Source organism: Lycorma delicatula, chromosome 8 (genome assembly GCF_047948215.1).
Source record: "Lycorma delicatula isolate Av1 chromosome 8, ASM4794821v1, whole genome shotgun sequence".
NCBI classification, from domain to species: domain Eukaryota; kingdom Metazoa; phylum Arthropoda; class Insecta; order Hemiptera; family Fulgoridae; genus Lycorma; species Lycorma delicatula.
Window position 1 is genome coordinate 132,274,906 of NC_134462.1, and position 26,633 is coordinate 132,301,538.

Here is a 26,633-nt window from a genome sequence, read left to right on the forward strand (position 1 = left end):
AATCTAAAAAAGAAAACAATAGCTAATAAACAAACAAGCAGGTAGAAAAGCGCATAGAGTTATTTCTTAAAGCTAAGACTATGAAAGAAAACTGGGATATTGTCTGGAGTGTTTTAATTCACATCATCTAACAATTTTAATACAAAAAAAAAAACTCTGAAAAACTCAAATTTTGATAACTCATTATTGTGCTTATTGTGTTTTTACTTTTTCTTTAGGATTATTTTGTTATGTGTTTATAGTAATTATTTTTCATCAATTTTAATTGATCTTAATTTGATTTTTGTTGTTAAAATAATTTCATATCTTTCTTTAATAAAAAAAATCCTGAAAAGCTAACAATTTTTTAATTTCTTATTGTTTTCATCATATTTTTATTTTATGATAATTACAGTATTATTATTTTTGGGATATTTTTAATGAAATGAAACTAATTTACATTTATACTGATTGAATTTTTATTTAATTTCTGCATTAACAATTGTCACTTCATTCTATTTTTTGTAGTTCATAGTTATACCTACCTCTCAAAGTGCATTATTAAAATAAAACCAGATAAAAAATAAAATAAAAAACTTAGAGGATAGGAACTAGATAAACGTTAACATTATTCCATGCATATATAGTGGATACACTTTTTAGTTCATTAGATTCAACAGATGGACATTAATAATGATTACATTCTGAGCGCTGGTTATTGAAGCTATATTGATACGATAGTGCTGTTCCCCTCACCAAAGAGTGGAGATGCAGGTACGCGAACTCAGGAAATATTGGTGTCACAGCTAACAATATGTTGCTTCCACCTTCTCAGGACTAGAATAACATCATCCTTGTACTCTGTCTGAAGGTTGATCATATTAAATTTATTCTTATGTTTATATATATATATAATATCTAAACTGTCAAAACCCTTATTATTCCTACCCATATCGCATTTTTTAATTTCCAATATTTTAAAAAGGTATAATAAAGAATGACATTATTATAAAGGTTGCGCAGTAGATAGTACCACTACCTGTTTAGATAATAGTGTTGAGTAACTGATCTTTCAATACGGTTAGTAAAGTAAATTCGGTGAAATGGCTAGACATGATTTTGCTTTGCTTAAGTTTTTGATTTATTTTAAAAGTCTTAATTTTCATCTTTGTAATTACATTTTAATTTTAATTTTGTGATGTTTTTGTAATATGTGTGTAAATGTATGCAGCTGATGATGCGAATCAAGTTCTTGAAAGCACTTCTGTTATGTAATGAAATAAAGTAAGTCATTCTATTTCAATTATTCTGTACTTAGGGTTGATCTATTAAACATAAATTAATTTGTATTCGTACACAAGAGTATGGGTATTAAAAGAATTTATTTTTATATAATATATTATTTATATATAAATATATATATATATATATATATGCACATTAAAGTCTATGAGAAACACTATTTCCGCTTTCATGACTGTTGGCTATACAAGAACCAAACTGCATGGCTCGTTTTGGAAAAGTGGCCACTTTACAAAGTCCAAGTTTCCATGCAGCTAATCGTAATAACAATTTATCTCCAATTCCAAGCGGCATTTCATCAGAAAGGCAACACCTGTAAGACAACAAACATACCATGATTATGGAAAATACAATGAAACTATTTTAACTTTTTCTTCCTTTTTTTTTTAAAGGTTAACATCACAAATTTTTCCCAAGTACATAGGATTTTTTCAGTCATAAAATTTAACTTTGGTATTACAATTTTTTATTTTTTTATGAATTGAGTAATTTTAAATTTCTAAGTAGACATGGTTACTATATGAAGAAGATCATGAGAAAAGTAGTTTGCTATATACTACTAGATCATATATTGCTAAACTGATAACTGATCCTGACTATTTCAAGATCAGCCAGATAACTTGTCAGTGTTGTTTTTGTACTTTTAAAAATGAAAATTCATTGGTATATAATGAGAGATCTGTAAATCAATTTTCAAACCCAAAAAATGTATGGTTGTGTAAGAAATTAATTAATAGATGAAGAAAGTTTACAGTGTTTATTCATAATTCAACAGTGTAATGAAAAAATGTAATACAGGAACGGAAAACATATAAGACTTTACAATTGGATACCATTATAGATGATTTGTTATCACATCAATAGAATCATCAGATAAGGTTGGCATCACACACACTTGATATCAATGAAAAATTTCTACTTATTTCTCATAGCATAATACTTGAAATAGTTACTATTTATCTCAAGTATGGAAAAATCTGTGCAAGGTGATTCCATATGTGTGTGAGCATCTATTCTATACTCTGGGCTTGGCCAAAAGCAATGTCAACCTTTTCATAAAACTTCATAAAACAGCTCAATAAAAGGAGTATCTGTTGTGGTGAATTATGATGAGTGGAAGGGAGTAATTACTATGATTCTGAGTGGACTGAAGGTGGAGAAATATTATGATGGCATAGAAGATTGTGATAGTTTTAAATGTTGCATAGCTACATGAAAAAATAACGAGTAAAAAGAAATAAGACAAAAAAAATTTAATGATTACCTTGTTTAAGGTACTACTTTCTGTATGATTCTCTTACAAAGCTGAGCCTCAAATCTAACGAGATTAATTTTAATGTTTGTGAACTTCAAAATAGTAGCTAAACATGTTCATTTAGAAATATGTCAATATTCATCATAACTGTATTTTTGACAAAGGTACGGTTGGGGTCCTAAACAGTGAACTACTCCAATTAGGCTGGTTTTTCTCACTACCTGCCTGTTTTTTTTTTTTTGTTATCTTTCATCTTTTCTTCTACAGGAAAATAGTGTATCATTGGTTTTATACGAGTAGGTTAACCTACTCGTATAAAACCAATGATACTAGATTCAACATGTTGAAGATATCAGAACTTTATGATGCATTGTTGATGTCATCTGCTAGGTGTTGACTGCCTGTAAACTGGCTCTATTTTTTTATTTATGATGAACCAGGTTATATAGAATTAATTACAGTAATAAATTCTATACAATTATGACAATAGAGATTTAGAAAAAGTTTAACGAATACTTACAAACATTTAAACATAAACAAAAATCAAACTATGCAGATCATATAAAATGCAACAAACAAACATTTTCTAATTTGCACGACTAAAAGATAAAAATAAGTAATAATAAATGAAAAAGTCTTTTGAAATACATATAATAATGAAATACATATAAATATAATAAATACATATAATAAATAATACATATAATGAAAACAATGATAATATTATTATAAATGAGCAAGTGAAATTTGAATATGAAAATAGATTCAGCAAATACTAAAATTCATACAATTATAAATTCATCTAATAAATAGTAGAATTATTATTATCAATGAAAATTTTCTTCAATTACCATTTAACAATCTGACTAAGAAAAAATAACATTCTTCTCTTTTTTAAATTCTTAAGTTTAATACATCTGATGAAGTGGTGCAAACCATGGAAGTGCAAACATGGTTGCACTTAATGTAAACATATTTTTAAAAGAAAAATAAGCAGTGATATTGTTTTATTTTATTTATTATTGATAAAAATCCCAAGTAATAGGAGATTTTATTAATCTTCTTATACTTGCAATTACTTTTTATTAAAGTAATTCTACCATAACACGTTTTTAAAAAAAACCATCAGTAATATAGTGACAAAATGTGACTTTAGCTTCTGTTTATTGGTAGGATAATGTGGAAATTTTGATCCCTAACCAAAAGTGATCGATGCTTAAATTTAATACGGATATAATCTTGGTTTTAATGTCTATTTAGTTCAATCTGAATTTATTAATTTTTCTTTAAAGAATTATGTAATTTTCCATTTACTTAAAAGTGGGTGATAGGTGAATAATATTTACATTAAACAATAAAATGCAAAGAAATAGGTAAGTTATAAAAAAAATAAATTAAAGTAATAATGAAAGATGACAAACCTATGCCATGGTGGTAACGACTGAATAAAGGCAACTACATGTTCATCAAGATATGGCAAACGAGGTTGACATCCATGATTAGCAAGAACTCTATTATCACGACCTAAATTTCTACGACCAATAATATCTAAATCATTAGCAAGACTCAAAGCAAGAGTCTTCCAACTACGTTCGCGCCTCCATTGGGTACGATGCCTCATATAACCTCCAAGCATTTCATCAGCTCCTAGACCCAATAGAATCACCTAAAATATACATTTTCATCTGTAAACTAACATTTACTAAAAGAAAAAATAACACATAAATCTTTTACTAACGTGCACAAACATATGACAATCAGTTTCATTGTTATCTTTAATATTTAAGTAAAAATCTTTGTTAAAAGTTAAAGTTAAAAAAAAATTATCAACTTCAATTGTTGAAATTGAGTATAATGGATGGTATCAAGAAAATTTATTTATAAAATGTAAAGAACCAATATTATTCTGCTGTAGAATAATGACAGTGACTTATCACTTTTATTGTAAATGATTTACAGCTGCAACATGTTTTTATATCTTTTAGATAAGAATCGCATTAGAAATTTTATTTCTTACATTTGCACCTTTCTTTTACTTTACAAGAAGCATATTCAGGGTGTTATAAATACAATCTCATTTTTAAACTGAATTTCCATTCTTACGTCACAGGCTTTATTTATACAACAAAAACAAGTAATGATAGAGTCTGAATACATGAACAGCTTCATCACAACTTTCAAGCTCATAAGCTGTGTGTATAAGCATACATTGTATACACACACACCACACTTATTACTTATTTGCAGTACACATAAGTATACTTCTTTCACCCATACGTGCATATGCTCAAACATAATTATTCATCTGAAATACAGCATTGGGTCTATATGTCCATCAGTATGTTTTTGAGAAGCTAGTCGCAATAATTAAGCTGTTCCAGTTTGCTTGTTCTCTTAAGTTGCTGTACAGTTGTAATACAATATGGTTTAAAATTTTAATTATGTAGAATTTTATGACAAGATGAATATTTTATACCAGTTTGTTGTGATAACTTAAACAGAGATTTTTCTCAGACTGCCTTTAATTCTTCTATGAATATTGGCTTTGGCTTCTGTAGCCCGAAAAGATTATCTATTCTGTTTTGTGTTTGAACCCCATCCCACTGTACACCATTTTTAACCAAACCATGTTTGCTATGCTTTGCTTGGATACGGGCATTTGTAAATTTTTCCATGAATATTTGACACATTCCTTGAAAAAATGCAGATTGGACGTAAGCTTCCACTATAACAAACTTGTTATAGTGGAAATGTTGTTATAGTGTAAATGCCTTGATTATGGCATTTTAAAAACATAACTACAAAGAGAACAGAACTATGCTGCACTGAAGCATGAACAGTTTACAACTGACAATGATAGATGAGAGTATGACATACGCAACTAATAGTGATACTAGTGGAAGTAGCAATAAAGGTAACACTCAAATAACTGCAGTTCATGCTGGCCTAGTTCAGTTTTAAGTTGCTCACCCATATAACACTATTAGGAATGTACATTCGGTGTCTTCTGTAAAAGGGGTTAAACTACTGCTTCTGCAATAGCCCTGAAGTAAGTGATAAGTATATTTATCAATATAATTCCTGTTATAGTTAAAACAAACGGCAGATGTGTCTTTAATCCTTCAAAATTATGTTCAACTTATTTGCCAAAACTTATGACAATTATAGAGGGCTCAATTTGACATATTTAATTGTAAAAATCAATTAAATATCTCATTATCTATATTTAAAATTTTTAATAAAGAAAAACTACATACATAAAACTAGTCTTACCCTTGCATATGATGAATATGGTTGTCCTGTTGATAGAACTCCTTGACCACGAGAAGCAAACCAAAGGGTACATCCTAAACTATCATCAAGAACAGTATTTAATGGATGTATAAGATGTGCAATAAGATTCTGACGCCATGTTACAAGTTCATCATGTGTAACATCTACCTAGGACAAATAAAAAGCAACATATTTTGTAATAAAATATGACATTAAATATATTACCCAAAAACCTACTTTAAGGTTTTAGAAACTAACAGATTTATAATGGTGTTTGCTATAATACATTTGAATACTGGATAACAAAAACTGTCAGGGGTAAGTTTACAGAAAGGAAGAAGGGATAACAAACAAATATTGGGAAATTTATATTGAATTGTAAGTAGAGAAATAATTGATAATTCTATGGAACGGGAATGACAAGAGTGGATTTAGTTAGATGCTTACATTTATTTACATCATCGCTAATAGCCATTTATTCAGTGAAAATACAGTCACCCTCCAGTTGGGCGACAACAACAGAAAGGCTAATGTGTTTTGATGTACTTGTTAGTGATGTGTAATCCAAGAACTGCAGATGCACTCATTTTTATAAATTAGGAATCAAGTGATTCTTCTTAGTCACACAATTGGCACTGGATAAATAACAATTTGAAGAAACCAAAAAAGGATGGTTAAGTTTTTTTAAGCCAAAAAGTCAACATTTTTAAAAATACAAACCACTGTATAAAAACAATAAAAAAAGTTTTCAACATTAAATATTACAAGGTTCAATATTTTGCATACTTACCATGCATGCAGAATAGTTATAACTTAAAAATATAGATAATTTAGTAAAAATCATTGAAAAATATTAGCAATAAAAAAAGACAAACTTTAACACTAATAATCAATAATAATACTGTTCAATTCTTTAAATTTCAGCTTTAGAAGTCAGTGATGTATTAAAAACAACTGCCAACAACTTAAACCCTTAACTTGGTGTAGATTTTAGTGTAATGTTAAAAAAAAAATAATTGAAAAGTATTATGTTTTATTTTTTTTAACATATTCTTTGAAAATTGTATTATTTTTATTTTATTTAAAAAAAAAAAAATTTGTTAGATCTAAACTGAGAATCTTTCTCACGCAAAACAGTAATTCAAAAAATTCAAAAGGGAAACCGGCCAGTGTTTTGATTAAAATAAGCAAAATAAGGCAAAAAAAGATAAGCACTAAGTTTGACTATTTATTCATGCAATGTTTAACTAATTATTAAGTGTGAGCTAGAGCTGTGTTAAATATGGTATATTTATCATTTTTTTTCTGAAGTTTTCAAACTATTTTTCCAATATTTCATTTAAAAATATGTTGACTACCAAGAAATAATTACCTTTATGCTGAACAATTTAACTACTAAGTGAAGGCAAAGAAATAAAAACATTATTTTCAAATTGTTTAAATGACCACATAATTTTCTGCTTAAAAAATATTCCACTCGTCTACTTTCTCTACACATTAGGTGATCAAAAGTAAAGAATCCTTTAACATATAATCTAACTTTTTTTTATATCTGCCAGGATTAAATCGTTTAAAACCAAGTATTTAATAACTGGCTTGAACTTCAATTTTATGCATTTTTCAGAAAATGTCAAACTTTTACTCGAACTTGAACTGAAATGAAGTTTGAAATGTGAAACTTTAACTTGAATAACACAAAAAGCCACAAAATGCACACATCTAAAACTTCATAGCACACCATCTAAAGCAGTGTGATTCTCAATTTCCATAACACCCAAAAAGTAAAAAAAAGGAAATAATATTCTGCAGCCCACAACCCAAAGAAACCTATTTACAACTATTTAGCTGTGCGATGGATAAGAACATACATGTATGAAGTGTATAAACATGAGCAATTTACAGCTTTTAACTTGATGTGTACATGCTCCTTGTAATTTGATTTGCTTGCTTAATATTTGCTGAGAGAGCATAATGCTCTAACAAACACATGTTAAGTTTGAACACATCATGCTCTCAGCAGTATAAAAGAGGTTTAACGGATTGCAGAATGTCAGCTAAGTTTTGAATGTGAAGCATGTGTCTGTTGCCTTAAGTTTATAAAAGCATAGTTTCATTGAACATAATAATAATTGAGGTTTTGGTTTTTTAATACACAGTCATAAATGTAACTGTTTTTTTTTTTCAATTACATTCTAATGCAAAATGAATAAATTTGTGAAAAATGAGCCATCTACATCCAGTGAAACGATCGGTAAAAAGATAAGCTTGTACAATGAAAGATATTTAAATTATGGTTTTACCTCATTTGATGGAAAGCTGCAATGCATTGTTTGCTTTTAAGTCCTCTCCGATGAAACCATTAAAATTAATTCTACTAAATATCAGAATCATAAAAGCATATCCTTGGAATTTATGAAAAGAAAATTACATACTTTGAGGAAATCAACAAGTGTCTATTTGTAAATCAAGTCATAGTGATAGAAGTACACCCAAAGTATCTTACTCTTAGCATTAAGAGTAGCTAAGATGACAAAACCCCAAATAATCGCAGAAAACCTCAAACGCCTGCTGCAATTGATGTGGTCTGTTTTAAAAGATGTGGAAGAATAAAAAAAAACTGAAAAAAGTTCAGCTTTCTAACAACACAGTATCAAGGATCCACCTTGATACTGTGTTGTTAAAAAGCTGAACTTTTTTCAGTTATTTTTTTATTATTCCACATCTTTTACATCACTGCCTATGTTCATGATTAGATAATTCTGCAACTTAATTCAAGTGAATTTTTTAGTATTAAATTTGATGATTCAACAGATGCGACAAACATTTCTCAATTCTTATTTTTGTGAGATATGAATGTGATTTCTTTCTGATGTTTTTTTATGAAGCTACTAAAAACTAAAACATAGATTGTACAACGTATTGCTATTGCAATATGTAGTGATGATGCAAAGGCAATAACAGAAAAGAACAGTGGATTTCTGAAAAAGTTAAAAGATCGTCTTATACCAAGGGCAGAATGGGTGCACTGCTTCCTTCATGTTCTTGCCACAAAAAATATGCCAGAAAATCTTAAATAAATTCTTTGTACAGATGGTTAATCTTATTAAAAGTCGATCATAACAGTATAGACTGTTTGCTAAACTATATGATGAAACGGGTGAAAAGAAAGAAAAAATCTCTTTTTCTTGAAAAGAAAGAAAAAATTTGAATGAAGAAGACATTATTTATTCATCACAGTTAGGATAGCATAAAGATGCATTTGCATGAGCTGAAAATTCAATTTACATAGTATTTCACCGAAGACAAATTTCTCAAAGAGAATGGTACTGGATCGTTGCAGTTGAGATTCACAAACAGTTCATTGGAATGTCTGCTGATAAAACATTACAACTACAATTCAAATATGAAGATTTAGAAGTTTTGGCTTGATCATTGAAGCGAACATTAAAATTTAGTCACAGATGCATTGAAATATTAATCCCTTTTGCCATATTTTACCTTTGTGAAAAGGATTTTTCATTTATGCTTGCACTGAAAATTAAATATAGGAATCTTCTTTTATCACTTGAAATAATTTGGTTTTGTGTGTTTCTACCATAGATCCATGTATGAAGAAAATTTTAATGAAAAACACATGTAATCATTTCATTAATCTATTTTCTTTATATATGTGCTTATAAATGTAAGTAAAATGTTTATAATAAATGACTCTTACTTCCTCGTACGAAGTAAAGGAATGAAAAATTTCTATCTTCAGATTTCATCTCCTTTTATTTTTTTTTTTATTTCCTTGTACGAAGTAAAGGAAGTTCGGTTTTCAAATTTCAATGGAAATATCCATTTTGACCATCCCTCCCTGAATTTTGACTAGTTTCAGCATGATGTCTGTACATATGCATCTCCAATAACTTAAAAACGATCAGCCATAGGATGTTGAAATTTTGGATTTAGCACTGTTGTAACATCTAGTTGTGCACTCCCTTTTTGATCTTATAAATTCTTATAAAAATTGTATATTTATTTTTAAAGAAATCATTTTACTCAATTATTTGACAGAAAAATAAAATTCATTTTTAAATTATATTCAATTTAAAGTGATTATTGAAATTTTTTTTTCACTTCTGTGTAATATGCACAAAATTTCTGGTGTGTCTGTTTAGTGAACTCGTGTATACTGGTTACTAATATTAATTTTAACCTTGCAGTGTAGAATAATAATTTTTTATTATTGGATTATTTGGTAAACGATTTATTTAAAGAATAATGAAGGGACTTTTACTCTAACCTAATATTTCACGTAAGATTGTTGAATTAATAACTGTATAAATATTTGATGTTAATAAAAACTAATAATTTAGCAATTGTGTAACTGTCCACTTTTAATAAAGAATTAGAGGATCGTATCTCACTTTCCAATGAAATAAGTTTAAATGAAGTGCAGCAAGAATGTGTCTATGTAATCTAATAAATGCACAAGGAAGTGCGTGTGGGGCTGGAGGTGTCATGTAGTGTCCACATCAGATTATTTTCTCATAAAATGATTTCACTATTGTTTACATGTAAAGTTGTAATTTCACGACCCTGTGTAAAGAATGTGTAAAAGTTGTTAGGTGTAAATTTGCATTAGTTACCAATTTTGCGAATCCCCTTTCATATCACCACGACCCGCTTGCAGAGAAATGTTGATTTATAGGATCACACTTGTCAATTACAGTCTTTGGTTACACTTTTCACTATCTTTTTTTCAGGCCGAGAATTTACCAAAACGATCCTGGTACAAGGCAATCAGTCTTATTTACTTTCATAATTTATTAATTATTTATTTTAATTTCTTTCATAATTTTATTAACATCATCTTAAGATTTATTTTAACTACATTATACTTTTTATTTAGTTGCAGTAAAGACTTGTATATTAAAAATATTACATAAGTAAGTAAATATATTGATTGTATAAAGAAATGGGAGGTACCTACCTTGTTGCTAGTGTCTACATGGTTGAACAAATCTGAAAAAAACTGCAAAATAGATCTAATTTTTGTTTTCAAAATACTGAATGTAAATTAATTTTTTTTTTTTTTTTTTTTTTGTCTTCAGTCATTTGACTGGTTTGATGCAGCTCTCCAAGATTCCCTATCTAGTGCTAGTCGTTTCATTTCAGTATACCCTCTACATCCTACATCCCCAACAATTTGTTTTACATACTCCAAACGTGGCCTGCCTACACAATTTTTCCCTTCTACCTGTCCTTCCAATATTAAAGTGACTATTCCAGGATGCCTTAGTATGTGGCCTATAAGTCTGTCTCTTCTTTTAACTATATTCTTCCAAATGCTTCTTTCTTCATCTATTTGCCGCAATACCTCTTCATTTGTCACTTTATCCACCCATCTGATTTTTAACATTCTCCTATAGCACCACATTTCAAAAGCTTCTAATCTTTTCTTCTCAGATACTCCGATTGTCCAAGTTTCACTTCCATATAAAGCGACACTCCAAACATACACTTTCAAAAATCTTTTCCTGAGATTTAAATTAATTTTTGATGTAAACAAATTATATTTCTTACTGAAGGCTCGTTTAGCTTGTGCTATTCGGCATTTTATATCGCTCCTGCTTCGTCCATCTTTAGTAATTTTACTTCCCAAATAACAAAATTCTTCTACCTCCATAATCTTTTCTCCTCCTATTTTCACATTCAGTGGTCCATCTTTGTTATTTCTACTACATTTCATTACTTTTGTTTTGTTCTTGTTTATTTTCATGCGATAGTTCTTGCGTAGGACTTCATCTATGCCGTTCATTGTTTCTTCTAAATCCTTTTTACTCTCGGCTAGAATTACTATATCATCAGCAAATCGTAGCATCTTTATCTTTTCACCTTGTACTGTTACTCCGAATCTAAATTGTTCTTTAACATCATTAACTGCTAGTTCCATGTAAAGATTAAAAAGTAACGGAGATAGGGAACATCCTTGTCGGACTCCCTTTCTTATTAGGGCTTCTTTCTTATGTTCTTCAATTGTTATTGTTGCTGTTTGGTTCCTGTACATGTTAGCAATTGTTCTTCTATCTCTGTATTTGAACCCTAATTTTTTTAAAATGCTGAACATTTTATTCCAATCTACGTTATCGAAAGCCTTTTCTAGGTCTATAAACGCCAAGTATGTTGGTTTGTTTTTCTTTAATCTTCCTTCTACTATTAATCTGAGGCCTAAAATTGCTTCCCTTGTCCCTATACTTTTCCTGAAACCAAATTGGTCTTCTCCTAACACTTCTTCCACTCTCCTCTCAATTCTTCTGTATAAAATTCTAGTTAAGATTTTTGATGCATGACTAGTTAAACTAATTGTTCTGTATTCTTCACATTTATCTGCCCCTGCTTTCTTTGGTATCATAACTATAACACTTTTTTTGAAGTCTGACGGAAATTCCCCTTTTTCATAAATATTACACACCAGTTTGTATAATCTATCAATCGCTTCCTCACCTGCACTGCGCAGTAATTCTACAGGTATTCCGTCTATTCCAGGAGCCTTTCTGCCATTTAAATCTTTTAATGCTCTCTTAAATTCAGATCTCAGTATTGTTTCTCCCATTTCATCCTCCTCAACTTCCTCTTCTTCCTCTATAACACCATTTTCTAATTCATTTCCTCCGTATAACTCTTCAATATATTCCACCCATCTATCGACTTTACCTTTCGTATTATATATTGGTGTACCATCTTTGTTTAACACATTATTAGATTTTAATTTATGTACCCCAAAATTTTCCTTAACTTTCCTGTATGCTCCGTCAATTTTACCAATGTTCATTTCTCTTTCCACTTCTGAACACTTTTCTTTAATCCACTCTTCTTTCGCCAGTTTGCATTTCCTATTTATAGCATTTCTTAATTGCCGATAGTTCCTTTTACTTTCTTCATCATTAGCATTCTTATATTTTCTACGTTCATCCATCAGCTGCAATATATCGTCTGAAACCCAAGGTTTTCTACCAGTTCTCTTTATTCCGCCTAAGTTTGCTTCTGCTGATTTAAGAATTTCCTTTTTAACATTCTCCCATTCTTCTTCTACATTTTCTACCATATCTTTTTTACTCAGACCTCTTGCGATGTCCTCCTCAAAAATCTTCTTTACCTCCTCTTCCTCAAGCTTCTCTAAATTCCACCGATTCATCTGACAACTTTTCTTCAGGTTTTTAAACCCCAATCTACATTTCATTATCACCAAATTATGGTCGCTATCAATGTCTGCTCCAGGGTAAGTTTTGCAGTCAACGAGTTGATTTCTAAATCTTTGCTTAACCATGATATAATCTATCTGATACCTTCCAGTATCGCCTGGCTTTTTCCAAGTGTATATTCTTCTATTATGATTTTTAAATTGGGTGTTGGCAATTACTAAATTATACTTCGTGCAAAACTCTATAAGTCGGTCCCCTCTTTCATTCCTTTTGCCCAGCCCGTATTCACCCACTATATTTCCTTCCTTGCCTTTTCCAATGCTTGCATTCCAATCTCCAACTATTATTAAATTTTCATCTCCCTTTACGTGTTTAATTGCTTCATCAATCTCTTCGTATACACACTCTACCTCATCATCATCATGGGCGCTTGTAGGCATATAAACGTTAACAATCGTTGTCGGTTTAGGTTTTGATTTTATCCTTATTACAATGATTCTATCGCTATGCGTTTTGAAATACTCCACTCTCCTCCCTATCTTCTTGTTCATCACGAAACCTACTCCTGCCTGCCCATTATTTGACGCTGAGTTAATTACTCTAAAATCACCTGACCAAAAGTCGCCTTCCTCTTCCCACCGAACCTCACTAATTCCTACTATATCCACATTCACCCTATCCATTTCCCTTTTTAAATTTTCTAGCCTACCAACCTTTTTTAAGCTTCTAACATTCCACGCTCCGACTCGTAGAATGTTATTTACATTCTGTAAATTAATAAGTAATATTTAATACAGTAATATTTACTGTAAATTAATAAGTCTTATAAATAATCATATACATATTTAAAAATGTTGGAAAATTACCTTAATAAAATTCCATTTTCTTAGTGGACTAAGTTTCTTTAGTTCTTCAAAAGCTATTTCACCAGTTTTCCTATCAGGAACATTAAAATTCATAATTTTCTTAGCAGGATTTTGGAATGCAACATTATATAAATCTATAGATTCATGAAGTGGTACATATTTATTCGCTAAAATTGCTAAAACAGTTGAATCAAGCCCACCTGAGAATAATATACCAATTTTAGAATGAGAACAATGAAAATCTTTTGAAAATGTACATTTTCTACAAAGATTAGGTTGTTTGTTAACTCTTAACTCCACAGATTTTGAAAGAATATTAATCAGTGATTCAACTCTGTTTAAAATTTCATTATTTTCTAAACATTTTTTTAAAATGTCATTCGAACTTCCTGCTTGATTACATATTGTCTTGTATATTTCTATATCATGAAATTTAGGTTCTTCTTTAAACCATTCTGCTTCTTTTTCTCCATTTTTAATAATGGCATGACTAGTGGTTTCACAAATATCTACTGATATTCCTATATCGATCTTCAACTCATTCATGCTGTGTTTCCAAGGAAAAAAATTAAGTTCTGTAAACAAACAAGAACTAATTAAAAACTCTTTCTGAAGAATTTAAAACAAGTTAAATTAAAAAAAAAGTACAAATTGTATACTTTCATTTAGGCCAAATGGTATTTAAAATAAATAAGTGAAGTAATGGTTACTTATTTAAAGTCTTTAAGGTATACTTAATGACATAGAACTTAATTTTTAAACTAATAAAAAAATCTTTCTTAACTAATGATTACTTCTATCAATGATAAAACTTTGAAATACACTTAAAAATATTAGTAAATATATTGTAACTCTCTGTAACTAGTAAATAAATATCTTGCTATTTTGAATTTTAAAAAATATATTTTAGAGGCTTCCTTACTCTGTGGGAAAATTTAGAAAATTTGATTTTTTTTAAAAGTAATGCCTAACAAAAAATTAATTTACAAGAAAATTTTTTTAAATATTGAAAAATTGAGTACAATTTTATGAAAAAATGTCTTTTTCATTTTGAGTCTGGAATAAAATATAGGTGCCAAAGTTATTTTAATTTTAATAGTCCTGATGAACAAACATACAAAGAAAAATTTAACAAAAAATAAAGTTATACAAAAAACAGAATATATATATATATTATTATTATTATTATGCTTTTACGGCCAACATGGGACCACTTAAGTCAATTTTAGTTGGATCTTTTCTGAGAAAATCGTGTTATTTTACTCTTCCGAGCTGCCCAGTATTTCTTCATCCATTCAGATCTTGCTTTCTTTTCTTCATCCGTAAACTTCATTGTATTTTGTCGTTTGTCAGTCTTTTGTTTAAATCTAATGCTTTTGTCATATATATATATATATTTAGAGGTGAGGAATACACATAAGTATGTTCTTATGTGTATTGCAGTGCTTTTGGCCTTCTATCTCAGGTCTGGATCAAACCAATTTTCTTCAGATTTGGTACAAATATTTCTATTTATGGGGCACTGACCACATTATTTGTTTCAAATTTCATTTAGGGTATGGAGAGATATCATGAAAAAACCAATTTTGATTTTCTTCAAAGACATTTTGGAGAAAATATTAAAGCAGACAAGACATGTTACCTACAATGCATAAATAATAAATTTTATTTTTTTTTAAGTCAGCCCTCATCTCTTAAAATTGAAATGTACATTTTTGTTATTTTGCTCTCTCTCTTTTTGGTTTAAATATATTTAAAAGATTTTTTGAAAGTTTATACTTCATATATAGAGCTACAAGAAATGTGTAAATTTAAAAAAAAATTACAGTCCCTAGACATGTAATATAGAAAAGGTTTTCGGAAATTTTATTTTTCTCATTTTTTTATTTTTCTAATTTTATTGAAGAGGGTGAAAATTACTTAAGGAAATTTGTTAAACATAACCTATATATTAATATTTTTATATATATATATATATACACAGGTGTATCATTAAGTTCTTCTGGAACTTTCAAAACCTATTCTAAAACGTTCATACAAACATATGTCCTAAAATGCTTTGTTTGCATGTTACAGCTAGCAAAAGAATTTGCTCAGATTTCAGCTACCCAGGTGCAACGAGGTCATACTGAAATTTTTAGGGCTTTAATAAAAATGCAGAATTAGTCATTTCTTATGGTTTTTGACCTCAAAAATTCAAATAAAATAGATCCCAGAACCATATCTGTAGTAATCTGAGAAATCTGATGTGAAAACCAATAAATTGGGGTAAAAATCCCTGTTTTTTATGTTTGATATAAAATAACTTTGTTATATGGGTAATAAACATGCTTTTGTTGCTCGTTTTAGTTCTTCAGGGCTGTCCTTAAGTCGCCCAGCTGCATCCATTACATGATCATTTAATTCCAATTAAGTTTTGTACTACAATATTTTTCATCCATCTAAGACAAAAAAATCTAAAGGTGTTAGATCAGGTGATCTTGGTGGCCAGGAATGTGGATCTCCACAACTGATGCATTTCACAGGGATATAATGATTTAAGTGAGTGGAAACTGCATAAGAGAATTGGGGAGATGTGCCATCGTGCTGGAATTATATATTTTGTGTCTCAGCACTAGAGGAACATCTTCGAGCAGCTCTGGCAATTCTTGAAGAAAGTGCAAGTAGACCTCACCTCAAGTAGTGGTCAGGTAATATGAACAGTCCAAACAACTGATTGTGAAGAAGGCCATAACCACACACTGACGCTAAATCAGTGTTCAAAATTACCTTTCACCGTTCACAAGCTGTTGACGCATCTCAAGTGAACTTTTCCTCATCAGTAAACAAAGCATACTTGTATATTTGTTGATTTGTATTACACCAGATGCAGAACTCAAAGAGAAGCAGACCATCCCCTGGATGTATATGTTGAACAAAACTTGTATTGTTAAGTGCCTTCCAAACCATCAAATGTGAAACTGTGATCCATTTCATCTGTTTCCCAAAGATTGTAAAAGTCGCGATACTTGTTTTAGAATCTGGAATACTGTGATTCGGGAAACGTATTTCACATTCTATTGCAGCAACTGTAGCATTACCATTACACTCAAGAGAAATACCATATCAGTGTATTCCTCTGCTGTAAATAAGCATGGCATTACTTCAATGGAACTTCAATCATGTTCAAACTAAAAGTTCAAACCCAATATACTTAATGTACCTTACAGAGTGATTTAAACACTAATACAATATTGCACACTATTGATAAGTTTGCCAACTTAGAAATAGTAATTAGTCAAATAATTTATTATATTTCTGTCATTAATAATAAAATTATCTTAAGTAATTTTTATTTTTCAATTGCATAACTTCCATTTTTTTAATAATTTTTAACGGTAAATTTTGTTTTTAGAAATTTTTTACATCACCAAAAAAGAATCTCGTTTACATTAAATAAGTACTTTTCTGACAAATGTAGTAATGTATGCTTCTAAATTAAATTGAAATTTTTCTAACTTTTCTTTGTTTTATTCAACCTAGTTTACAACATTTTGTTCAGAATTAAATTTTCTATAAGTTTTGTTTGTAAGTTTTTAATTGTTTATTACCCATTTAACAAACTAACTATATGTCAAACATAAAAACAGAGTTTTTTGTACCTTAATTTATTGGTTACACACCAGATTTCTCAAAAACTACTGCAGATTCGGGGATCTATTTTATTTGATTTTTTCAGGCCAAAAACCAAATGAAATGGCTAATTCTGCCCTTTAATTAATGTCCTAAAACTTTCAGTATGACCCATTTCACTGGAGCAGCTGAAATCTGAGCAAAATTTTTCACTAGCTGTTACTTGCAAACAAAGTATTTTAGGATATATGTTTATTTATGAACTTTTTACATTATTTTCATGGATAGAATAGGTTATGAAATTGCTGGGAAAACTATCATACACACTGCATGTAAACAATTTTTCTACTGTACATGAACATAGATTTCAGTATTTTATAATGCAATACATAATGTGACAAATGACTTACCTAAATTATCCAAAGAATCTTTAAGATCTAGCATAAATAATCCTACTGCAGGTACCTCCAATAAATCTTTAGCATGCTTATTACCAGAAGAAGTAATAAGAACATAATCAGATGAGATCAGCCATAGCAAACTATGTCTTCCAAAAACATCACGACCAAACCACAGACACTTATTTACATTGTCCCAGTAAATAAATGAATATGGTCCAACAACTTGTGTTAAACAAAATAAAACACTATTTCCATTACACGATAACTTTTTCAAAATTTCTGAACTATCACATCCGTCCTCGCTTGCCTTAACAGAAAAGCATAATTTAATTTTATTATTCTAAATCTATTAAAAATATAAGAAATAAGGAATAAACAACTAACTGGCTGAGTATTTTATAAATTAGGTTAGATTATAAAGTATTTCATGAATATCTTATACGAACCTACACTATGATTTAATTATACTGAAATTATAAATAAAAAAAATAAAATAAAACAGTCTTAGATTCCACGCAAGTAATGAAAGCAACTTTAAAATTATAATTAAATCAAATTATACTGAAAGTACATGACACATCTTCCAAGGCCCTTCTTTATACTTAACCATTTTTATGATAATTTAATTTTTTTATGATAATTACTTATCATAACGTCTTTCTTAGACTGATTTTGCAGTACTACTTTTCAACTGGTCTTTCCTCGGGTATTTATACTCCTACTTTCTTTACCTGCAGGATCAGACCCCAGTTGAGCATGAGAACGAATGCCAGTTGGGTGTGAGAACGTGAAAAGACTAATGTTAAACGAACCTGTTACCTTTACAAAAAGGGTTTCTTTTAGTCCGTTTCTGGATTTCTCTCATTATTACATTTTCTACTACTTTCTTCTTAATTGGTAAGAATCTGTTGCTCAGGTCCGTTATACCGGTCTTGATACAATATGCTTAAATAGAATTGAAAAAACTAGTAAAAGAATTATACTACATACAAATAGTACGTACAAAATGTTGCCCGCACACTCTTTAATTATCCTATATTAAACAGCAATGTTTTTTTTTTGCAATCGTGTTTTTTAATTTTAACATTTCTCTCTTGGTTGAATCTTATACAAAACAGGAAAAGAATCTTGTTATATTTACGTATTTTTCAACACCCTTATTATGATGTATTTTACAAAAAAATAAAATAGCATTTAAAAAATTACAATATTCAATTTGTCTAATTAGCTGTTTTTATTCTAAGCTGACTTTACCTTGCTAGGATATGTTAGGTGTTACTAATGTGTTGTTTGTTTTCTTATTATTTTAGTGTGAATAACTGGTTAACATTCAGTTTGAGTAGCGATAGTAAAATTAAATAATAGTAAAACATTTTTGTCAACAGAGAACAGAATTAATATAAGCAAAAAAAAGGAAGGCAGAAAATGAAAACTTAGAAAATGTGGAAGTATGTGAAAGTACGGTTATGCCATTGACAAGTAATAGTACAATTGAAAGTAGTGGCAGTCTAAATTTGAATATGATGGAGCATATGACACTCCAACTGAATTTGCTTTGTATGACAGTTATTGCCCACAAGTAAATGTTGATTTTGATGCACCAGTATATACTATAGTGGATTTGAATAGACTATTCAGAGTTTATTTTTACATTTCCATATAAGGAATGCTATTCAAGAAGTACTGATGTAACAGTTTTCCAAATGGTTCTGCTAATTTTCTAAAAAAACTATTGTTTTTCATGTAGTGCGAAATCAACTTTTGCCACGTCAGGTTATGTAATTTAAAATGAATCATCTAGAAAAGCTTCTGATTAAGTTGGAGAGTGATGCATGCTTTTTGACCAAAGGGGAAGGGGCACAGAGCATTAGAAATCTTAAGTACGTGTATGAACATGAAAGCAATGCAAAATGAAACTTATAATAAACACATTTTTCGTCTTCGTAATGACTATAAACAAAATGTTCAAAAATTCACTTCAAGAGGCAAGTGATGAAGTTAGAAAAGCTATATGAGATACTAGATAATGAAGGTTAACTAATTGACATTACTGTTAGCTATGATGGAAGCTGGCAGAAATGTGGCTTCACATCCAAATATGTTATTGGATGCTGCACTAATGTTGTAACTAGTTTTGTCATTGATTTTTGAGTTATTGTCAAAATACTGCCATATATGTGAAAAAGAAAACTGAATTCACTAATGATTCAGAAGTGTATATATAGTGTGGTATGAAACCCACAAACACAAATGTTACTAACTACAATGGCTCCTCTCCTGCCAAGGAAATGGTGGTGGCTATAACAATTTGGTCACCATCAAAAGAGTTTTTTTAGTTCGGATGGTGATATTAAAACACTCTCAATTTGAACTACCTAAAAATCTATGGTCATATTAAAATACAGAAAGTTAAATCATATGGAAAAAAGAGTGGAATAGGCCTAAGGAAAATTGTAAAAGATAGTGTAGGGACCAATGCTCTGATGGAAGGAAGAAAGCATGGCAATTTGACAGAAACTGTTATAAAAAAATTAACCGCTCAATATCAAATGATATTAAAAAAAAATTGATGTAGACAACACATGACTTCATTGTACGCCTATTAAATTACACATACACATTTTTTTTAAAATGAAAAGTATGTAAAATTTTATTTCATTAATAACTTTTGATATTTTTTCATATCTTTTTTTTTATTGTTACTACTGAATTATTATTTATCTTTTTTTTTTACAATCAGAGATTATTAATTATTAATAAATCAAAATATTTAAATTAAAAACAAAAGGAGAGGAAGTCAGAACCAAATTCTTTTGATTTTGGGCTTTTTTGGACACTTTTGGTTCGGTCAATTGCACTCAAAAGGGGAAGTGCACAACTAAATATTACAACAGCCCTAAATCAAAAATTTTAACATAATACGGCTAATCAATTGAGTTATGCAAGATACATACGTACATACAGATGTCATGCCGAAACTAGTCAAAATGGATTCAGGGATGGTCAAAATGTATATTTCCGTTGAAATCTGAAACTGAAATTTTTTGCGATCACAATACTTCCTTTACTTCATACAAGGAAGTAAAAACATTGGTAATGTTGATGATATAAGAAGATAATATTTATCACCCTTTCTCAGTGTCAGTCTACTGATGAATAGCCAAATCATGTAAAATGTTCTGTAGAAGAGGATTTTTGGTGTTTCTTTTAAAGAGCAATATCTTGAAATGAAATCTTTGAATTGCATGAAGGTAAATTAAAAACTCCTCTAACAGAAAAAGTTGTAAGTAAATTCTACCCTTACATCAAAGACTAGCATCAGACTCTATAGTAAAGAGTATACTAGAAAGATTTATGATTGATAAAACACAAAATGCCAACAAAGCGTTATATAATGTCATCTGGACCAAGTGTCCAAAAACTGTATTCATTTCAAAAGCAAGGTTAGAAACTGGTTTATATGAAACTATATGAGTGAGACAGCACTGCCTTATAATATAAGTATTTTCTGGGTTTCTATAGTAAATGATAACATTCATATAGTTTGTATGGTCTTAGTTTCTAAACAATTGTTTAATAATACACATACAACTTAAATTTTATGATAACAAACAAAGGTAATGTTGATAATTGTTTTGCTGAGTAAAGTTCTACTGGTTGCTGTCTGTTCCATGGAACATGAACTATCAACTACACTTACAAATATCAGAATCGTTCAATAATATTCCCAGTTATTCACTAGACTTTTGTTTCAAAATATTTTTTATAATAAAATGTTTCACTACTTCGTTAATATTTAAATTATAAAACTTAAATAACAAAAAAAACTATCAGTAAACAAACAAATTCACTGCTGATCAATAATGATGACATAATCCTCATAGTTTTAATATTTTCAAAATGTATGAAAAATATTTTATTGCTTAACAGAAAGGACACATATCATGTAGCAAAAACAGAAAATAACTGCATTGCAATAGACTGATGAATAAAACTGCTGTACATAAGACTGTAACAATTCAAGATTTCTAAGAACCATCTAATTATTTAAAACAAAGTTGTTAACTCTAATTTTTCATTAATAATTCAAGCTATGAATCATTATAAGTAGTCACATTAAAAAAAGTAATCAAGAGATTAAACAAGAAGATATTTATAAAAGCCAATGTTATTAGTGTTGACTAAAAATTTTTGGTAAACTATAAAAACAAAAGTACATCATAGTGTAACGGTAATATTGTTTTAAACTTAACCCTTGAATGGTAACTGGACATTTTTATGGAATATAAATGAATAATTCATACTTACCAAATTTCTCCAACATCTCAGTTACTTTTGTTTTATTTTTGGTACTTTAAATTAGAGGCCTTTTAAATAGTTAAAAACCTTTTTTTATTACGTTTGTTAGTTATTTCAAACTTGTAACTATTATTGGTATCTGTATTATGTTGCTAATGTACTTCAGATAATAGTTTATTTTTTGCAGGTTTAATAATATAAGAACTTTTGTATAAATATAATTTCTAATTTTTTTTTATATAAAAAATGATTAAAATTAAATAAATAAACTTAAGTCACAAAATGCATACTTAAAAAATATGTACAATTGATGGTTATGTACAATTTGGGTTATAGATTAGGGATAAAACATCACACATGTATAGACAGTATGCCCTGTTATTTTTTAATCTATCTTTTTCATTATGATTCATACATACAATTCATGTAAATTCAATAAATGAAAATTTTCAGTTGGCAATTCAAGAAAAGTTTTAAATTTCAATAACATAATAAGGTTTAGAAATACAAAAACAAAAACAATACTTAAAGAGAGATTAACTAGCACATAAACAGCACGTATCAATAAATGTTTATAAATTTGATTTTATCAGTGCTGGAAGCACCTAGAATAATAAAGATTACATGCTAAAACTTTAAAAAAAATACTTACAAAAGGTCCATTAAAAACATCTCCATTCCATAAAAGGATGTTACCATAAGAATCAGTCAATGGTTGTTTTGTAGGAGAAAATCCTTGAGTCCATAACACATGTCCAATAAACTTTGCTTGCCATCCATTAAATTCCATTTTTAATTCTCCTTTAATATCAGGTCCCCTTCTTGATAAAGTTTCATTAAACTCTTCCTGTAAATAAAATTAACCAAGAAAGACTTCACAATTATATTACAAAAGAAAAATAAATTTTTCACCAGAAACATATCAATTAAGTTATGTTTAATACCTAAATGGCAAAATGTGAATTAAAATACGGTAGTAGATATGTTTCAATTAAAAACTGCGGCTTTATACTTATTAAAAAATATTACTTGTTAACAACTAGCAAAGATTGGTTTTTAAAATAATTAATTACTCACATCTGGCCCATAATCAACATCAACATCTTTATGACATCGAGAAAGGGAATAAAATATCCCACACATAACAATACGTAAAATAATAGAAGACTAACACTGTCTCTTTTTTCTGTCCAGCTTCCGCAACAAACACTATTACCACGTGCAAAATTCTTGGAACACAAAACAAGCTACTAACCTAACAAAGCTTGACAGTAGTAGATTTTGCCTTCATATTTAAATCGTTCTTTAAAAACGATTTGGTTTTAGGTTCATAAAATCACTGATGTTAATCTGTAAACACGTATATTTTAGTAAATATCACGTAAAAAAAAGTTCAGTTAACTTCAAAATAGAGCAACGAGGTGATTAATGAACGGAATACCAGTCGATTTAACACCATAGTTGATTACTGCTTTTGCTAGGTCAATAAATGCAACGTAAGTTGGATATAGATAAATATTTCTATGAAACCTTAATTTTTATCCGAAATGGATAATTTCTTTTAAAAATTTAAACACTGGAAAAGGAACAGTGATTTTCAAAGAATAAGACTGCAGTTGCACATCTGTTTTAGTGGTTCTATAATCTGCAGTACGTAATAGTTATACATATACGGTATACAAGTTACGTTACATCAGGGTATAGCATGGGAAGGTAATACCAGCGCAACATTGGCCGTATTTCATAGGCTGCACCTCACCAGTCAAAGGCGCCGACCTCACGACCGTTTCGTAGACCAATACAGCTGTAGTATTTGCAGATACAGCGCCATCAAACCCACCGGGTTGGTCTAGTGGTGAACGGTGGAGATCGTGGATACCGGTGTTCTTTGGTGGTTGGGTTTCAATTAATCACACATCTCAGGAATGGTTGAACTGAGACTACAAGACTACACTTCATTTACACTCATACATATCATCCTCATTCATCCTCTGAAGTAATAGCTGAATGGTAATTCCTGGAGGCTAAACAGGTAAAAGAAAGAAATGTACAGCGCCATCGGTCTCAAAGGTGACCTTTAAATTAATAGGACCTGATTTCAGCGATTAGTCCTGGTGAGAGCAATCGACCACATACAAAGGTACATGCTTTCTGAATTCTGCAAAAGTTTATGCCAGGTTGCTTTCTTCTTGATCATAATAAATCTCTGGAAATCTATGAACATTCTATACATCTTATTGGTGTTGCCTTTCAAATCATTGTACGGGTAGTAATCAGAATTGAGATAAGACTTTCAAATTTTTTAACTTGCAAGAGTTGAATTTCAACATGTCTTTAGTTACTTGGTTTTCCTATCTTTTGGAAAGCCTTCACATACCTTGATTTCTTCTCTTGTGATGTGGTCTGCACTGTCCATATACTGGTACTGCTTAGTACACCACACCACCTTCACTTATTTTAACAAGTCAGCATAGGTTCTATTTTGAGCTGTTACCACTACAGTCTTCGAGGGTGGGCCCAGAATACGTTCAGATGATTTTGCCTGTCCCACTCCTTGATCGAGAAAAACTTCCTCCCACCAGCATACTTCAGTAACTTCTTCAGTAAGGGACCAGTTCTACCACCTGAAGTGCCAAAAACCATCTTGTTGTTTGATAGTTCAAATATTCGACCAATGCCACCTTTCAAATCTTCAACCATCTTATTGACACTCTGTGTGTATTCAACCATCACCACAAACACTGTGTGAAATTGCAGCTCCATTTCTTCACCAATGAGAACCTTCATTTATGGTTTAAATGCGAACAACTGTCCCGCTTTCAATCTGCCCCTTTCTGCCAGGCTTCTAATGTCTAAAAAATTTCTAAGAACTGACAATGTAAAAGGGTCATCGAGAGCTGCCAGATCAACCAAAACCACTATGTCCTTATCCACACTATCAAAATAGGAACCCTTCTTGTCTTCCACATAACTATAAGCAGCTTTAGGCCAGAATTTAACTATCAGACCCACCACCTCATCATCCTCAACTCCATTGTTAAGCTGCCGTAAAATATCATCATTATCTGACTTCGCATCAGTCTGTGTTGCAGTCTCCTGAGTGCTTATCTCCAATGATCTCTTAGACAAGGCCATCTTAAATCCAGCTATCTGCACGACTATATTATACATGTCTATTTAAACTTGTTTAATTTCCCTCTTTGTATTTTTATCAATCGACTTGTGCAGAATATGAGCTGCAGTCTCCAATTTACAAATCCACTCCACTAGCTCGTTGTCCGGGTCTCTTTCCTCAGTACTAGGAGGATGCCATCTCTTCCAATCTTCCATAGGCCTATTATCACCAGTATCCACTATTGGTATAGCCTCCACAGCCAACAGTAATGTGACTTCAGATACAACCTCTGCACTCTCCTTGCTGGTCGACACCTTTCCTCTCACCGGAGAACGATCCAGGACCTTTTGGGGTTTAAATGGGTTTCCATCCATATTCTTTGACTTCCTTCCAGAAGATAGATGGAAGCTTGACAACCTCAGATTCTAAGTAAATTATTGAAAAATTTACTAAGCAACAACAGCTTTAGGCACAAGTTATACAATAGCTTACCCACCTAAGCAAAATATCAGCCTCTGTTATCAGAAATATAACCACCTATAATAATTAAACTTTTATAATTAAATTAATGTAACTAAAATGTTTTGATGTTATCACTTTGATAACAACTTATACAACTAGATAAGAAATAATTCTTATTTTCTACTTCCAATACACACACACACACACACACACACACACACACAAACAGTACTGTCATGCAAATTTAACCTTTATTGCCAACAAGCAATAAAGCAATAAAAACTCAAAATCACTAAAAAATACTCACCTGTTGTCCAAAATTATCAATATATAAAAAACACATCCTATAAATTATCCACCACACTTGTTAATGTACAATCCAATCAAAAGCCATGAACACCAATCAGAATTAAAAAACCACACACAGAGATAAGAACACATCTTAACACAACCAAAATTTCCACTCGAATCTGCGCCTTCCATTATTCAGAACTTATGCCACTGGATCATTAATATCTTTAAATAAAGTCCTTGTTAGTCTGATCAGTATATGTTTTATTCATATTTAATTTATAACACATTTAGATACATTTTCACTTATTTAAATATTATATTTTTAGTAAATTATCTCACATTGTTAAGTTTAAAATGGTGTACATTTACAATATTGATGTTTAAAGAGTATTATAATTATTGTATTTATATTTAGATTCACATTTTAAGTTACATCTTTTACTGTTTGATTTAGACTAACAATACTATTAGAAAGACAAAATTAGAAAACCCAAAATATATAATATAAAACAGCTGTTGAACTCAGCTGAATAACAAATTTATATGCCTTACATAATTAAGAAAAAAATAGTTAGATAGTTAGTTTAT

At 29.9% G+C, this 26,633-nt stretch overlaps 1 protein-coding gene across 1 annotated transcript; it reads right to left on the reverse strand.

Annotated features, from left to right (window-relative positions):
* Positions 1 to 430: 430 nt before the first annotated feature.
* Positions 431 to 23,440, reverse strand: LOC142329034 (asparagine synthetase domain-containing protein 1). The gene is made up of 7 exons (XM_075373290.1): positions 23,252 to 23,440; positions 22,827 to 23,021; positions 17,885 to 18,182; positions 13,863 to 14,437; positions 5,810 to 5,977; positions 3,958 to 4,202; positions 431 to 1,594 (listed from the first exon to the last, which is right to left on the reverse strand). Exons 1-7 carry the CDS (start codon positions 23,315 to 23,317, stop codon positions 1,420 to 1,422), a joined length of 1,722 nt encoding a protein of 573 aa, XP_075229405.1. The 5' UTR covers positions 23,318 to 23,440; the 3' UTR covers positions 431 to 1,419.
* Between the last annotated feature and the right edge of the window lie 3,193 nt (positions 23,441 to 26,633).

Excerpts from the sequence above, each read along its gene's own strand:
- LOC142329034 (XM_075373290.1), bottom strand. The coding sequence starts at position 23,317 with ATGTGTGGGATATTTTATTCCCTTTCTCGATGTCATAAAGATGTTGAT. Across the intron at positions 14,438-17,884 it reads AGATTCTTTGGATAATTTAG|AACTTAATTTTTTTCCTTGG; the intron begins GTAAGTCATTTG and ends GTTTGTTTACAG. Across the intron at positions 1,595-3,957 it reads TCGTTACCACCATGGCATAG|GTGTTGCCTTTCTGATGAAA; the intron begins GTTTGTCATCTT and ends GTTGTCTTACAG.